This window comes from Petromyzon marinus, chromosome 52 (assembly GCF_048934315.1).
Source record: "Petromyzon marinus isolate PM22_M1 ecotype Great Lakes invasive population chromosome 52, UKy_Petmar_22M1.pri1.0, whole genome shotgun sequence".
NCBI lineage: Eukaryota > Metazoa > Chordata > Hyperoartia > Petromyzontiformes > Petromyzontidae > Petromyzon > Petromyzon marinus.
In genome coordinates, this window is record NC_133718.1 from 12,454,824 (window position 1) to 12,472,460 (window position 17,637).

The 17,637-nt window shown below is 50.5% G+C and overlaps 1 protein-coding gene across 1 annotated transcript; it reads left to right on the plus strand.

The window, feature by feature from the left end:
• The first annotated feature begins 153 nt into the window (after positions 1 to 153).
• On the plus strand, positions 154 to 15,300 carry MPHOSPH10 (M-phase phosphoprotein 10). The gene is made up of 12 exons (XM_032973702.2): positions 154 to 306; positions 1,187 to 1,434; positions 1,547 to 2,130; positions 3,102 to 3,235; positions 4,782 to 4,962; positions 5,952 to 6,093; positions 6,773 to 6,840; positions 7,922 to 8,059; positions 8,718 to 8,831; positions 9,490 to 9,597; positions 13,076 to 13,306; positions 13,715 to 15,300. Exons 1-12 carry the CDS (start codon positions 224 to 226, stop codon positions 13,862 to 13,864), a joined length of 2,181 nt encoding a protein of 726 aa, XP_032829593.1. The 5' UTR covers positions 154 to 223; the 3' UTR covers positions 13,865 to 15,300.
• Positions 15,301 to 17,637: the final 2,337 nt, after the last annotated feature.

Here is a 17,637-nt window from a genome sequence, read left to right on the forward strand (position 1 = left end):
GGCCGAAACGTCGTGATTTTTGTTGTTTTATTTTTTCACCTACGTGACTTTACCGAATAGAATCAAAGAGCACTGAATGGTCTTCACATCAAGTCGACGCATTATTAAATCGCGTTTCCCCTTCACCTCCGACTCGCAGTTCACGTTTTGTCCTCAGCGCGGCCCCGTACTGCCCCACCCCCCACCACCCCACACGTGTTCCCCGCGACTCCACGTGGGTGTCATGGAAGCGCGCGTGAGCGCGGGTCTCCGCAGGGCCCGGCTCGTGCTGAGTCGCTGTGCCGCCTCGCCAGAGCTCTTCCTGGGGTACCCGCAACCCCACATCTCATCCACCCTTCCTGCCTTCCTTGGCTGCATTCCGCTCGCTCGGTCCTTCGTCGGTTCGTTCGTGTCCGAGAGCGCTGAGCGCGCTGGGGTTGTTGACTCGTGCGTTCGCGGGGCCTCGCTTAGACACGGTTCCCTGGTTCGCGCTTAGATCGACTTGGCCTTAAATGATGAGTAACCGGTTGCCGGTGTATGTGGACGTGAGCGTTGGGGAGACAAAGATGGCCGGGCCTTTTGGTCGCACCACTCCGCTTTGTGAAGGCTCGCACCAACTCGCATGTGAAGGCCTTGGCTTAAATGTGTTCGGTCAGAGCACTTGCCCCAACAGTCGATGTAGGCTATACGGGGGATATTTGTGTTCTTGTCTTTGTGGCGTGGAGAGAAATTGTTCTTACACATTGCGCCACGAACGCGGCATCCAAGTTCGATTCCTGGCCACGGCTAATATAATTGGCGAGAGGTATTAAGACCAGGTTCTGGGCCTCCTATAGGTCGACTAAGTCCTAGGCACCTGGGGTGGTGTTTAATAGAAAAACCCATCAGCACCGGGAAGACAAAAACCGGTCGGGCGCGGTTCTCGCCACACCACGGCCTTTGTGCGCCGTACGGGCCTTCATAGGTGCTCGCTATAACAGCACATGCCTCGCCCCAACAGCCTGCTCAAGGCTGACTGCCAGTCATCTTTGTCAGTCAACCCATAACGTCTGGGTTTGTCCCGTGACCCGCCAGTAGCGAACCTTCGACACTTGAGGTGACCTCGCCGCACCGAGGTCGGCACAAGCGTCGTGGTTGACATCGGCGCCACTGAGTGAGTGGCTGCTCCGCGGTTGTGTTGTTTACGATGCTGGGTGTGGACGGGCAGAGTGCAGGATGGGCTGGCGGACGAGCTACGCTCTGTCACCAAGGAGCTCTACGATCTTCACAAGGGGCACGAACTCCCCGGCTGGGCCGGGAGTCCCCTCGCCGAACTCGTCATCGACAACTTTGACGACGAGCAGATCTGGCAGGAGCTGGAGCTGCAGAACGAGGCGGCGCTCGCTCAGCTGAGACACCAAGTGACGCAGGTCCTGAGCAACAAGGACATCGTCCTTTTTCCCCAAGATGACGAAGGTGCGTTTACTTAATGCATTCACAGAAAGGCTGTGAAAGCCATTCGCTGTTAACGGCCGTGTTTGTAATTATGTTGCTAACGTTGAACGCGAACGTTGACACTCACTCGCAGGGACCGAGTCTGAAGGAGATGATCCGGACCGTGATGATGACGACGATGACAGTGATATTGACGACGACGACGGCGTTGGCAGCGACTTGGATGACAAACTGGCAAGCAGCGGGGCCAAAAAGAAACGAACATCCGGAGCTGGTGGCGACACGGACAGTGAATCCTCCACGGAGCTGACCCCAGAAAGGAGTAAGAAGCGTGCGCGGGGTAAGACGCAGAATCAAAAACCCGATAAGAGGTCCCGCGATGAGGATGATCAAGACGATGCCACCGACTCCGACGTGGACTTTGACATCGATGAACTGGAGGCGAAGAGTAAGCGGAAAGACGCGAAGGACGCTGGGAAGGTGTCTGGAGATTTGGACGTTGAAGACGATTTCTTGAAGATCGACCAGATGGAAGCGTTTCTAGAAGCGGAGGAAAAGCGTGACGAGAGACGGAGGCTACGCGGCGAGGGGAAGGCACGGAACGACTCTGATGATGATGATGAAGAAGAAGTTGACCTCTTCGTCGATCAGCTGTCCGATGACGACGATGATGATGATGACAGCGATGATGAAAAAAGCAAAACAAAAACTAAAAAGGTAAATTACATCTTGAACTTCTTTACCCCAGTACAGTCGTTGAAAGTCAGTGGTTTGCTGTTTTTGCACGTAGTCTTTTGCTGAGGAACGCTGTGGGGTTTTTTTCTCTTTCATGAGTTTTCTGAGTTTGCGTTGCGGGACGGCGCTTTGCGCACTGCACTTTCAGTCTGGCGTCCCGAGTTCGATTCCTGTGTCACAGCTACCATCAGTGGCTGGTGATATCTGAACTGGGCCCAGTGCTCACCCCCTTAACCAACCTGCACTGACCAGCGTGTCAAGTATGGAAAAATAAAATCCCGTTTACAACTCCCATTAATCAAGGCAGCATGGGAAGACCATGACGAAATTAATAAGTGGAAATGTATAGCGGCCAAATATTCTTGAACACATGTTTCTAAATGTGGAGGGAAAAACTGGAGGACCCGGAAAAAAATCTATGCGACCACCACGGGGAGAGACACGCAAATTACAAATATACAGCAAGCATCGGGATCGAACTCGCGACCTCCTGTATACCAGGCAGTGTTGAATAACTGCTTTTTTATTTAAAGCTTTCGTGACTGCAGGGATTCATATTCTTGTTTTTTTCGGTAAAGTGTTGCAGTTGAAACGTCGTGAGAATTTTATAGTTTTATATTTTTATTCTTTTATTGTTTCCCTTCTACGTGACTTTACCGAAAGAACCAAGAATATAAAATAACTGCATTGTTTTATGAGGCCCACTCTCCGGCAGACCAGACAGTGTGAGCCGCGCTGCTCCTGAGGCTGTCATCACGTGGCTCACATGAATGTGTAAATGACACAAACCTGCCATGCGCTACAAGAATGAGAATTGTATGTAAAGGTGCATTTAAAAAAACAAATTTTATAACTAAAAAATACTTTGACTAACCGTGTGCAGTGGCTGCTTGTGAAATATTTGTCGACAATTTTTTCTAACGTTTTCGTAATTTTTGTGTGCTCAACTGCAGGCCAAGAAAAGCAGCAGAGACTTAAAGTACAAGGATTATTTCACCGCAGACGGTGCCAAAGGGATAGATCGAAAGGTGGTGAAGGGGAAAAAGGTGACGTTTGAAGACGAGGAGGATGAGGACTCCGAAAATATGTAAGTGCGCTCCCGAGTTTAGAGTTGCAAAGCCAACTTACGATCATCATATCTGTCTGATAAGCTCAGGCCTCCCGTCAATCACGTGGCTTCCATGTGGCCACCACCCACCCTGAATCCCTCCCCTCTCCCTGCCGCCCGCTGTAAACACAGACGCTGCTCCGTGCAACTCGCTTCTGCTCTCTCTTTCGCTCTCATTCTCTTCCCTCCCCTCTCATTCTTGACATCTTGGCCTGGTCATTCCTGGAAACCAGGTCTCCATCGAAATTTTTTTTTTTTACCTCGTGGGTTTTACCTCTGTGCACTTCTCGCACCAAATGTAGTGGGTCTAAAACGGAGACTTCTCTCTACTGGAGGCAGCACGTTTAACTATAACGTAACAATAACACAAAGGGGTACGGCCCCTTCCACCCGATACTTAGGGAGATATTCCTCCGGTTAGCCGACCGAACACTAGCGATGCTCTCGCCTCTTCACTGGTTAAGCTTTTGGCCCGACCCTCGCCAGGGGTCGGGTTCAGCCCTTTGGGCTCTTCGCTTCGGCAGCTCCAGGGTGGCTCTTGAGTCTTCAAGTGAACGACGACTCCCGGACCCGTTCAGGGGGACCGTCTTTTATACCGGATTCTGGCTCACTCCGCCCCTGGCCACTCCTCCCTTCGGGAACCGTCTGGAATGTGCCTGGGGAGTGACGTTATCCCCCAGCCGCCTTCCTGGGGGTCTGGGGGTTTGTACCTGTGGTCCCGAGCTGCCTTAGGGTTACCTTAGCCCAACGGCCTGGCTCATCACCCTTAGACTCCCTTCTGCTCCCTGTTGACTCGAGGCCGTTATTACAGGCGACAAGTAGTGGCAATAGCGTACAGCGCTCAACGATGCCGCTACACCTGTGCCAAAATAAAACCTTTCAATCCTACACCAATTTTTTCCCCCCCTCTTCCCCCCGGTGCTCCTTCCTGCTGCTCATCTTGAGCCGGCATCTTCTTTGTCTGTCTTGGGAACTTCTGTCCCAGTATCCCTTCCCTCTCCCCGTTCCTTTTTATTTTTCCATTCTTTGTTGTTGGCTCTGCTCCCCTGACCGTGGTGTGCCACGGTCACAAGATTTTATTCCAAACAGTATCATGGCAGCTATGGTAAATGCCATCTCTAATTGCCACGTATAGAAATGTTATTCATTAGCTGTGCGGTGGTGGCGCATGCCTGTAATCCAGCACTGTGGAGGTGAGGGTCGGTGGATCACACACACGTTGTGAAACTCCCTTCCTTTGGGCATTGAGCTTGCCAGAAGTCAGTTCTGTGAAAGAGGGCCATTTCCCAAACTTAGCCTATTTTTTCTTTTAAGGCCACTTATTGACGAATGTGTTGAATTTGTTGTGAATTGCGCGTGAGAAATGTTGACCGCAGTGATCCTGGCACGCACCTCCGATTAGCACAGTTGGTTACATACGGCGCGAACCAAGTTCAAGGTGCGTACGTTCGTCCACGGTTAACGCCGGCGAGACGCCTCCGCGGCTCTCGGTGAGTCACCGCCATGCGTCCGCATCGCCGCGCAGGGAGTACGACCTGGAGGACGTGGAGGAGGGCGGCGAGGGGCTGGAGGCGAAGCAGGCGCTTCGCTTGCACGTCCTCTCCGACGACAGCGAGGGGGAAGACGTGGAGGACATCTTCGGAGGGAAGAAGAACGCGGAGGGAGCGGAGGGAAGCCGCTCGAGCTTTGAGAAGCGCGAGGACAAGGTGACGTGCGGGAGTCGCGCGCGCCGCTGTTGTGTTTTTGGGTTTGTGCCGTGGTGTCGTGTTGTACCACCCGAAACCGTGTCGGAGCGCTGTACAGCAAGACCACAAACACATAAACGGAATTGTTACAGTTTAGTCGTCTGGGTGTGCGTGCTGGTGTCTTTGGACAGCGGTGGCGCAGTGCTTAGCGCTACGCTGCGCTACGAACCCGGCGGCGACCCGAGTTAGATTCCCGCTCACGGCTAACACCGGTGACTACCTGAACTGGTCCTGGACCTCCTCTTTGTCGACTCAGCCTCACATGAGTAGTAGGGAGACAAAGGTGGCCGGGCGTGGTGCTGGTCACCCACCCCCTTGTGAGCTGTGCCGGTCTTCATAGGTCCTCTCTAGCAGCACTTGCCAAAAATGTTGTTAAGGTATAAGGGGGATCTTTGTGTGGATGTCGATTAAAGTGGATTATTATGCTAACAGTGCACACATGGAATCAAGGGTGCGATATTCGCTTGTTTATAGGTTATGCAAAAGGCTGTGAATGTTGTTACATTTAAGCTCAAGAAGTGAAAGGGAAGAAAGGGGTAGTAAAGATCACCGTTGTCTCATTCGACACGATTTGTAATTTGTACTGGGTCAGGCCATATTCCGACTCTCCACCACCCGACACAGCCACACAGATTAAACTGTCATGTGTGCACACGCCATTGGTTCTCACAGCCAATTTAGCAAATCGCACTTCCTCAATATAGTTTTGAGAATTGTTTTTCAATTTACTGGCGAGCTGAAACGATAATATTTGGCGTGGTGTTCAACGCGTGTACACGTGCCGGTTTGTTTTGCTGCGTCGGGTGGTGTAGGGGGCCTTAGGACATACCTTGGCCAGATTGTATACGTGGCCTTTAAATTTGTTTTATTATGAATCGTCAACTGTTGTCCATTAAAGTGCATCCCCCGGGCGATCGTTGCCTTTGCCTCTGTGCGTCTGCGTCCTGCAGCTCAAGAAGAGGATCAAGCAGCTGGAGGAGGCGGCCCTCTCAGAGAAACCGTGGCAGCTGATGGGGGAGGTGACGGCGCAGAAGCGACCGGAGAACAGCCTCCTGGAGGAGGGACTCATATTTGACCACGCCATCCGCATGGGTGCGTTATTTAAATAGGTTGACGTTTTGCCCCCCCACCCCCTGCATTGTTGCTGTTGATGCTGCTGTGGCTGTGTGGTTCCTTTCAATGTTTTTTGTCGTTTTCTTCAACCTCATTCCAATTGCGCTATCGGCGTCACGTCACGAGACTAAGAGAATCCCTTCGGAACGCTCGCAGAGTTAGAGAAGTGCCCGCAGAAGTGGATACCGCAGAGCTACCGCTGACGTCAAGTCGATATTTTTAATTGTCACATTTGGATTTTAACCAAAATTGTATTATTATTTTTATTATGGTTTACCCAGAAAAGCCTTCATGAGCCTCATGGCTCTTTTCCAGGTGGGTCCTGTAGTATTTCCACAGTCTGGGGCGATGATTTCTATGCATATTCCAATCAAGTAATTTGCTCGTCGTTTTAAAAAAAAATGTGTAACATGATGCCAGCACACGATGGGCCCACTCTTGCCTCTGACGTCACGGGATCTTTAACGGCCACCGTGAAGCCGACGGCGTGTCGTAGTTTTACGGTTAACACCACGCCGCAGGAGCGATCGGGGCGGCCGCTGGATTCTAATCGTGAACGGCTTGTCACAAGCGGCGCCCGGGGCCATGCCACTGCCCACTCGTGGAAGACAACAACAACAACGCCCCCTTGCCTCTCCCTCCCTCCCTCCGTCTGCAGCCCCGGTCATTACGGAGGAGACCACCATGAGGCTTGAGGACCTCATTAAGCAGCGGATAAAGGACCAGGTGAGCCGTGTGTCGTCATCGTCCGACACTCGCGACACCCGAGTAACCCAGTTCAATCACAAGCTGGTGCCAATACGTTGATGGGTTTGTGTATGCGAGTCTGTGGGCTGTCTATGTCAATATCTAATGTGTAGGCTTATGGATGTGCGTGTGAATAGGGTTGCCACATGTCAGGGGGTGGGCGGGATTGATTTATTCCAGGGATGTGGTACCGGTATTGTTGATTTTTATTGCAGCAGTGTCCTGCACAGTTTTGATGATAGACCTAGGCTGACTGAGAAATATGTCCGTGTTTGGTCGACAGTGGAAAAGGTGGCAATCGTAGTGGTTGAGCGTAGTTGGCATGGGCCCCGATGCATGGAATGAAACGGGGCTCCCACCTCAGTCAAATTACCTCCCCCTCCCCACCTCCCCATCTTTGTCGCCTGGCATTCTTGACCTCTTGACCTCCTGACCTCTTGACCTCCGTGTGTTGATGGGTCTCTGTGCAACTCATTGGTGCTCCGGTTGAGTCCATCAACTAACTGTCCTCGAGAACACATTGTGTTCCGTGGAGGGCGGTGTTGATGCCCAGATTCCACTGTCCCCCTTCTATCACTTCTACCGTTGTTACTGTTCACGTGGACTTCACTCGTTGATTCCTTTACCCAGCAGTCACTGACGGTTTCAGCTCCTCCACACTGTGTTGAACCATCACAGCAGCACACCCACTCGCACACCCGCTCCCCAACTCACTCCCCCACCCACCCATTCACTCATCCACTCACCGCACTACAGGTCACCTCCCTTCTCTTTTCCTTCTTCCTTTGCACTGCACCACTTTGGAATTCCGTCCCCCCGTCTCTTTTTCCCCCAAGCTCTTATCACAATAACCTTGCTCAATTCAAGAAACGTGTCACGCTCTAACCTGCTACGACTTCGATAATAGCGACGGTTGCCGCTGGCCGATAGACATTTTGGGCCTTCGGACCTCTGTTTGGCAAACTCTGTAAAGAAATACATACGGATCTCGGCGGTGGCGGCCCGGCACGCTGACCTCCTGGCCGCACACGGTCACTCGCCCTCTGCCGGTTCTCTGCAGGCGTGGGACGACGTGGAGCGCAAGCACAAGTCCAAAGAGGAGGCGTTTGAGTACAAGAAGCGTATGGTGCTGGACCAGGAGAAGAGCAAGCTCAGCCTGGCCGAGGTCTACGAGCAAGAGTACCTCAAGCAAGTGCAGGTACGGAGACGCGGAGAACCGCTGGTGGCCGTCCCCTCGCGCTGGGATCGACCCGTGGGCTTGTTTGGTTATTTTTGATCATTTTGTTTCAGCAAGGTGAGAACTGGGAGAGAGGGAGAGCAGGGTGAGCCTCGTTTGCCAGTGACCCCTAGGTCACTGAAAATGATAAAGGCGAACCAAATCGAGTAAAGTACAGCAATTAAGCAAACATAAATTAGAAAAAAACCCTAAAATATTGTCAGTGTACAGCACTCCTATTGACCCTAGTCAACTAACCAACCAGACGCGAGTACTCACCGTCGCACGGACCCTAGCCAACCAACCAGATGCGAGTACTCACCCTCCTACTCCCCCTGGCCAGCTCACCCTGGCCAGCCAACCAGACGCGAGTACTCACCCTCCCACTCACCCTGGCCAGCCAACCAGATGCGAGTACTCACCCTCCCACTCACCCTGGCCAGCCAACCAGACGCGAGTACTCACACCCCCACTCACCCTGGCCAGCCAACCAGACGCGAGTAATCACACTCCCACTCACCCTGGCCAGCCAACCAGACGCGAGTACTCACACTCCCACTCACCCTCCCACTCACCTTGGCCAGCCAACCAGACGCGAGTACTCGCCCTCTGAACGACTCTCGCCCATCCACCTCTTTAGGAGAAGAAGGAGGAGGAGGAGGAGAACCCGAAGCACGTGGAGATCAAGAAGATGATGGACACTCTCTTCCTGAAGCTCGACGCACTCTCCAACTTCCACTTCATGCCCAAGCCGGTGAGAGCGGGGATGTTCCCCGTGGCAGTCGGAGCAGAGCGAGCAAGAGATGAACACAAAGTGGCGCTTCTGATTGTGCTCGTTGTGCTACGCGCGTGCTCAGGGGCTCGTGTTGGACATTCTCTCTCTGCATGTGCCAGTCTGTGTAAACAACAGCACTGGGGAGACAAAGGCGGCCGGGCGTGGTGCTGGCCACCCACCACCCTCGTGTGCCGTGCCGACCTTCATAGGTTGCGTTTAACAGCACTTGCACCAAAAGTCTGTTAATTGCTACATGGGGGGGATCTTTTTCTTTGTGTTGTTGATTAGCAGTAGCACAGCGATTTGCGCTTGAGCTACGAACCAACCCGTGTCAGAGTCCTGCTCATGGCCAACATCGCTGACAAAGATTTGAACTGGGCCTTCCCTAGGCTGACTCGGCCTTCAATAAGTAGCTGGTGCGATGTGAAAACTGGGGAGACGAAAGCTTCCGGTTGTGATGCTGGCCACCCACCTCCTCGTGTGGGACCGTGTTGTGGGACCGTGTTGGCCTTCATAACTGCTTGCGAACAGCACTTGTCCCAATGGCCTGTTGAGGCTACACAGGGGATCTTTTCTTGGTTGCTGACGCCCTCACCCCCCCGTGTGTTTGTGTACGCGTGCTGTGACGACCCCGCAGCCCGTGCCAGAAATGAAGGTGGTGGCGAATGTTCCGGCCATCGCCATGGAGGAGGTAGCGCCCGTGAACATGAGCGATGCGACACTCCTCGCTCCCGAGGAGATCAAGGTTCGCGCACACATACACACATACACACGCGTACACGCACACATACACACACGCGTACACACACACATACACACACACGCGTACACACACACATACACACACACGCGTACACACACACATACACACACACGCGTACACACACACATACACACGCGTACACACATGCATAACAACAACCGCCTTTCGCCACTAAGTGGCGGTGACGTCACCACAGCGCTTGTGCCAGGCCATGTGCACCTTGAGGCCACGTGAAGTGTGAAGTGTCGAACGCCCGCTGGCAGGAGGTCACGGGGCAGACCCAGGTGCCACGGGTCGATTGACTGAGATGACTGGCTGATGCACCACCCACCTGTGCCCCCTACTGTGCCAACCTGCTGTGCTTTAGCCACCCGGCGCTCCGCTCGTTGTTGTGAGCGTCGCTCCTCCGCCCTCCGTTGTTGTTGGAGGGCGACTGCCTCCAACTGTCCAGTAGCATCCTTCACGAGCCTTCTCCACAGAGGCCGATCTTGACACCGCTGGTACCGGTCATCGGCAAGTCCACTCAGCTCCACGTCCTCCTGTACCACATCACTCCATCTCTTCTCTAGCCCGTGCCGCGCCCGTTTAGCCCCCTCGATCCGGCCGAACAAAAGCTGTTTCGGCATGCGGTGGCTGGGCATGCGGGCTACATGACCCAGCCAACGCAGCCTTGCCTGCCGAAGGAGCTCACCGATGGGACCTTGCCCAGATCTTTCAAGGATTTGTGAGCTCCTCACACAATCCAACCTGGTTAAACCCAGGATGGATCGTAGGCAGGCTAGCCTAAATGTTTCTAACCGGCGAAGATGTTCCATTAAGGGGGTCCACGTTTCGCAAGCGTAGAGAAGGGAGGGAATGACCGTGGCCGAGAAGACCTGAAGCTTAGTGCGGAGCGACAGACCAGGTAGCTTCCACACAGCGTTACGCAACCAATGAAAAGATATTGCCGCTTGACTGATTCGGAGTGAGACCTCTGCTGTTAAACTGGAGCCGGTCATAAGCACACTGCCCAGGTATGGGAAACTATGTATGTATGTTTCCCATGCACGCGTACACACACATACACACATACACACACATACACACATACACACGCGTACGCACACAACAACTACAACAGCCGCTATTCGCCACTTAAGTAGAGGTGATGTCACCACGGCGCTTGTGCCAGGCTAAGTGCACTTTGAGGCTACGTGAAGTGTTGAAGGTTCGCTGGCAGGATGTCACGGCACAGACCCAGGTGCTTTCAGCTAGTTGTGAGCGTCGCTTCTCTGTCCTCCACTGTTGTTTGATTGCAACTGCCGACAGCTGCCCAGTAGCGTCCTTAACGAGCCTCCTTCATAGAGGCCGATCTTGACACCGCTGGTAAGTTTTCTGCAAGTCCACTTAGCTCCACATTCCTGTAAAGCATCAGCCCATCTCTCTAGCCCATGCTGCGCCTGTTTAGCCCCCTGTATCCGGCCTAACGCAAGCTGTTTGGGCATGCGGTGGCTGGGCATACGTGCTTCGCGACCCAGCCAACGCAGCCTCGCCTGCCGGAGGCACTTAGTGATGCGACTGTGTTTAGATATTTCAAGGATTTGTGAGCAATTACCAGCTCACATAATCAAGTCTGGTTATGTCCAGGATGGATCGTGGACAGGGCAGCCTGAGTGTTTCAAACCGGTGTAGATGTTCCATTAGAGGGATCGACATTTCTCAAGCACAGAGAAGGGGGGGCATAACTGTGGGTAAGAATACCCAAAGATTTGTGTGGCACGACAGAGCAGATAGCATGGACATAGCCTTATGCAGCTGATGAAAAGATGTCTCTCGACTGATTAGGAGTGAGACCTCTGCTGCCAAACCGGAGCTGGTGAAAAGCACACTGCCTAGGTATGCAAACCTCTCCATACTCCACAACTAACCTGTCAATGGGAAGTTGAGGGGTGGAGTGTTTGATACAAAATACCCAGGTAGGTGCTTAGTTTTGGTGGGGCTAATGGCAAGGCCCCCACCTCTTAGTGGCACACTCCAGGTTCAGCAGCAGTCTCCAACTTCTCAGAGTGAGCAGCAATTACCAGATCATCAGTATACATAACATGGTTGACTAAGAGAGGGAGCCTTCCCTTGACCGCACCCGGGCATCGATCAGCCTCTCATTGTATCTGTACCAGGTGGAAATTCCTCTGGTACACTCATGTAATGCTTCTCAAACTCCGTGGTCGAAAAATGTTCAAATGTCAGAGCCAGAGGACACCCTTGTCAATGTGTTCCATCTATCTAACCACGAGTGGTGAGACCTCGGTGCCATCGATCTTTGTAAATGTAGTTCCATTACAAAAAACAACACCACACATATGTCAATAGCCCTTTGTTACAGCACAGAGGCCAGACAGCTACATATCCAATATTGTTTCTGTTTAAGGCGATGTTATTGATTATTTCCAGTTTTTCATTTGGCTTGTGCACCTCTGCCAATGCAGTATCACCACATAATCCGTCCCATTACAATGCACGTTTTGAGCGTATATCTTCCCGGTGAACGTTATTGTTAAAACTTTCCTTTAATCTTTTCCCCCCAACTTTATTCGAATTGTGCAATCCACGTCATGAGATTAAGAATCTGTTTGGAGCAATGCCCCTCTATGTGTTGGAGCACGGCGCACAAGGGACACTACAGAACTACTTCTGAAATCACTTCGTGTCAATTGTTTAATTCCAAAAGGCCCAAGGAGTGTTTCATTCCACGCAGTAGAGGGTAGCACTTTCCCACCCACCCAGATGCAGGATTATTCATGTTCACCATATGGCCGTTTCAGCAATATTCTTAATTACCAGAGCTGGAATTTTGACAAATGAAAAAAACTAAATGAATATAATGGGAGTTTGTGCATTCTGGTGACCAGGCTAAGACCATCAAGTCGCTACGTTTGAGAACCTTTCTTAATCACAAACCAGCTTATGGGGTCTCTATCAATTCATGGGTCTCTAAAGTGTGTGTCTGCAGTTTATGAGTCTCTGATAGTCCATGGGAGTCTATCTGAGTATGGGTGTCTATGTCAGTCCATGTGTGTCTGTGTGAGTATATGGAGGTCTGCATTTGTCATTAATGTCTGGGCTGAGACCATCAACTCACTGCACTTGAGAACCCGGGTGAATCACTTTGCAGCGGAGATCTGGATTCCAACGCAGAATCTCAGCAGTGCTGTCGCAGCGCTCTGACCCCTGAGGCCACAAGGCCAAGATTCCAGCCTCATGTCGAAGCATTTACAGAACCCACACGAAGTCGTTTTTAGGAGGACCTATAGAAATGTGAAATTCTCAGCACTGGCTAAGCACTGGTTTAATGAGGGGAGCAGCTGAAACCCGGATTAAAATCCTGGATCTCAGCGACACTTGCTCGGGATGCCCATTCCTCCCGGTCACGTAAAATAAAACCCACGAATTAAAACCCTGCAAATGTTTGCATTGGCTTCAGGAAAAGAAGAAGGGCGGCGAGGAGGTCGGCGACCAGGAGAAGACCGCGTCGCAGCGCAAGCGCGAGCGGCGCCTCAAGAAGTCGAGGAAGCGCTTGAAGCAGCGCGAGAGGCAGCGGCGGCAGAAGGTGCTGGAGGAGAAGAACCCGGGGCTCACGGGCAAGATCGGCAAAAGCAGCGCCGAGCACAAGCTGCAGCAGCTGACGCGTGAGGGCAAGGCCTCGCTGCTCAAGGTACGGCGGGGCGAGTGACGTACTGTTTGTTTTGCCCTCTGTACAATTTCGATCTCCCCCTGCCCCCGGGGTCCTTCCCCCACACCTCCGATTAGCAGGTTGGCTACGTACGGTGCAAAAGGAGTTCAAAATACATACAGACATGCATATGTCAAAATACTTTATATTTGAGATGAGTTTCAGATGAAACATTTTCACGTTTTCCGGCACATTGCGGGTGGTTTGGCGATTTGGTCTTCGGCCAGATCTTTACATGCGGAGTAGTTATTATTACGCTGCGTTTTCACTGCCCAGGACACTTGCGTATGACAGTCGGAATTTAAGACAGCCCCACGGATCCGCACGGCTGGTGACTCATGTTGTCTCGTATCGACTTGTGCCCTGTGTGTGCACGATCCACGACTTTAGGACGAGGGTAAGGGGAAAGCCCTGCGATCGTCGCAGGCCTTCTTCACTCAGCTGCAGGAGCAGGTCCGAACGCAGGTGAAGAGCGACAAGGCGAAGGGATCGCGCAAGGTGACGAAATCGAAGGTCTCTGCCTCCAAGCTGAAGCTCTGAGCCCTTGGGCATTTTTTTATTGTTTTCTCTGGAATAAAGACGAGGCAAGAGTTCTGCCACTGGGTTGTAAAAAGGGTTTCCACGTGCTGTCATTGATGCTTGTTTTTTCCATCACTGTTCATAGGATGAGTAATGTTTTTAAAACGATTGCATCGCGAAATGCGCTGTGGTTGAGTTCTCGTGAATGTGATGTGTACGATAGGTTTGGGGTGCAACGCTGGTGTTGCTTGCCATGCTATTGACTTTGATTCCCTGGCACGGCTAACATCAGTGGCAAGTGACATCTGAAGTCGCTCCTCCTGGGCCTCCCCCACTTTTCCCAACCTGCACCGACTGGTATGAAGTATGGTCAAACAACCCCAATGGGGAGGCCATCCAGCAGTGGATTTATACGGCTGCTTATATAATTTAGTAATTATATTAAAAACATTTTTTATTTATACCTAAGCCACACCCACATTGGTATATTCTGGGCGAGTTTAAGGCATATAGACAACTGGCCAACGCCACCAACTTAAAGAGGCAGGGCTCAACCATATGCTCCTTGGATCAGAAAAACCCTTTGGGAATTATTTCCATTGTCTACAGGTATGGAGTCTTTCAGAATACAGGTTGCTTTTGGGTTCAATTGCGTAAATATCTTTAAACCCGCCATAGCCAATGAGTAAGGTTTGTCACAAACTGAACATGACAATTACTAGTACACAGCGGTGTGTTGTAGAGTAAATCCATGTTCACGGTGAGTACGTTTCACCAGTAATTACAACTAGCATCATCATGCGGACAGCCAGATTTGTGGAGAAATATTTGTTTCATTCCTTTAGAGGGATAGATGTGATGGTGTCACAAGTCCTTGTGTGAAGGCCAGACCCGGGAGGGGGGGGTTAATGAATGCGTATAAACTACAAGTCTGTTATCAAACCCCTTTGCCAGTTTGCATGAACAGCCATTGACCAATTGAGTCCCAGGGCCAATTCCCTTCCTACTGTCTCCATTCTCTTCACCATCGCTGTGCAGGCTGCCTCCACTGCCCCAATGTGGAAGCCCTGGGTACTGCCAAGGCCAACTAAATATATTTTTTCAGCGGCGTACAATGGGTAACACAACCTTCTCGCCCAGGAACAGGAAAGGAGATTGCCACGGTCTTGGCTCATTTTCAGCACGAAGACATTCTTTTGAGTAGAGAGTTACTCAAATTTGCCCATTTGATAAACAATGGTTCATTGTACAACTGTTTAAATCCTGAAATAAGGCTGTAAAGTGCACCTGAACGCTTGTGGTAAACGCTGAAGGTTTAGACAATTCCAAAATTGGATGACTTTTTTTCAGTGTTGTACAGGGTAACCCAATGCTTTTCTTTACCAGCAACCAGATGTAATGGCTTTCTTTGATGTCTCAAAGTTATACCTGTCAATATAAACATTTCAATACACAAATCAACTGCATTCTTGTTTCTCTCACCACCACACACCCGATTTAAAGCTTTCGTGACTGCAATGATTCATCTTCTTTGGTTCTTTCGGTAAAGTCACGTAGAATGATAATAAAATAATAAATTGATAAAATAAAATAACACTATTCTCACGACGTTTTGGCCACAACACAAGGTGAAGGGGGTGAGACTGTCTGGTAGGACAGTGCTGTCCTACCAGACAGTCTCACCCCCTTCACTTGAAGGCCGCTTGTGTTGTGGCCGAAACGTCGTGAGAATATTATTGTGTTATTTTATCAATTTATTATCATTCTACGTGACTTTACCGAAAGAACCAAAGAACACCACACACCCATGATACGGAACAAAATGCATGTCACCTGGCCACTGGATTGGGCTTCAGCCCTTTTATTTTTAATGTTTATAATACACACCATACTCTACAATACAGATTATTTTAGATAAACATTTTACAAGAAATGAACGTTCTTGCAACGGCCAAACTAGACAGCTTCGTTTTGTGAACACGCTCCGCAATCCTCGCCAAGTGCAAAGATCATTATTCGGTCCCTGGTTTTGCTGCTGTAATAACCCAAATCAAACAGTGACGTTTAACCTCCTCAGTGGCAAAAGGATGACAAACTGGGTTTAAAGTATATATTTTTTACAATGCTGACTCATCAGGGAACTTCAATTTGCGATACTCCCCTTAAAGCAGGTAAGGGGGGGTGGAAACTTTTTACCAAGGGCTGAGTGGGGCTTTCAGATAGCTCTGGTAGGTGACATGAACACACTTTAGCATCTCATAACAAATTAGGGCTCAACGTGTTTCAAATTATCGAAACGTGTAGCCAAGTGGAAAACATTCCCACACCCCTACCGTAAACCATTCCACCATGTCCTCGCTCAAACGTAGTGCCGACTTGCAGCATTCACAAATGTGGTTAGATGCGATCATAATTCCATCAATTCCGACTGCATGAGCAAGTCTTGCATATTCTGGGATGGGTGGACTCGTGTCAGAATCTTTGCAACACAGCAGGTTCCAATGAAATTATTTGCAAATATGCACACAGGTAGTTGGAGATGTAAAGGCTGGCTCAATTATACCTTCGTAAAACAAACACGCCCTCCCCCCCCCTCACAAACGCTACACTACTTTGAGGCACTGTGGTTACCAGTGGTTGCTCAGTAAATGTTTGAAATGCATTGGCTGGTAGTGCCACCATTTGTGGCACCTGTGTTTCCATTTAAACCTGGCCAACATCCTTCATCCAGAGCACGTGGCTATAAATGGCAAGGTGTAACTTTACAAGTTTAGTGAAGTTGCCATGACAGTATTTTAAATATTTAGTTCCCAAAGTCCACCTATGCACCCAGAACACCCCAAAGTGCTTCCCGTTGCATCCCACACGTTGGAGGTGTTGCGATGGTCCCGAGCGTTCAAACTCCCGAGTGTGTGCAGCCATCAAGCAAGTGGCAGCCGGCACCATTCACTGCGGCAAAAACCTACCAAGTAGACTTCCAAAACCACACGGGAAATCGACCAAAACCAGCGGTAGGCTGAGGAGGGTAATGCACATCCATTAAAATTTCAGGTTATCTTTTCAGTATATGTTGCAGTTCGCAGGGTATTCCACTAGAAACCTATGTAAGTTACATGTTTTTCTTAAATTATGTATTGTGCAAAGCTGCTAAATGTCAACCCTCCTGAATAAGAGACAACTTAGCGTGAATTAATGAGTAAATTCCACAAGTATTTAACCACAAATTTACAATTCGAACAAACCAAGCAGATCGGAAGCTGAATATTATTGCAGCAAAGAGGCCATTCTCTCGTGGCAACGAGGGTGTCAGCTGTGATGTGGATGGGTGCAGGATAGGGGTCAGTAGGGGTCAGTAGGTCGCATGCTTAAAACATACCAGCAGCCGCGGCCACCTCGCTGTACAGACCATGTCGCAAGCTCCTTGTGTCAAAGGGTGTTATTTTACTGTCACGAGTCTTGCGTGTTGGCAAATGTGAAACATCGCTTCTGGATTACTCAGAATATTTCAAATACTCCCCCCCCCCCCCAAAGGTATGTCATTACTTATTTAGGAGCCATGTTGGACTTTGCTATTAAGGTGAGTACCGGTAAGAAATTATACATCTCAGGAACCACTTACAACAAGGCTGCTGCCAATTCCAGGCTATAAAGTAAAAGAAACATGCCAGCACTGGCTCGATACAGCTGTGGTTACAATGCCTGCTCCCCAACATTCTAGGACTATCTTGTGATAGACCAAAAAGTGCAATCGAGCCAGAATGAAATCTATCTGCTGACTGACATGTTCATGAGCT

What these genes read in the sequence shown, in the direction of transcription:
- MPHOSPH10 (XM_032973702.2), top strand. Translation starts at nt 224, where the DNA reads ATGGAAGCGCGCGTGAGCGCGGGTCTCCGCAGGGCCCGGCTCGTGCTG. An exon ending in TTTTCCCCAAGATGACGAAG is followed by an intron (nt 1,435 to 1,546) that starts GTGCGTTTACTT and finishes ACTCACTCGCAG; the next exon opens with GGACCGAGTCTGAAGGAGAT. An exon ending in TCGCTCCCGAGGAGATCAAG is followed by an intron (nt 9,598 to 13,075) that starts GTTCGCGCACAC and finishes CATTGGCTTCAG; the next exon opens with GAAAAGAAGAAGGGCGGCGA.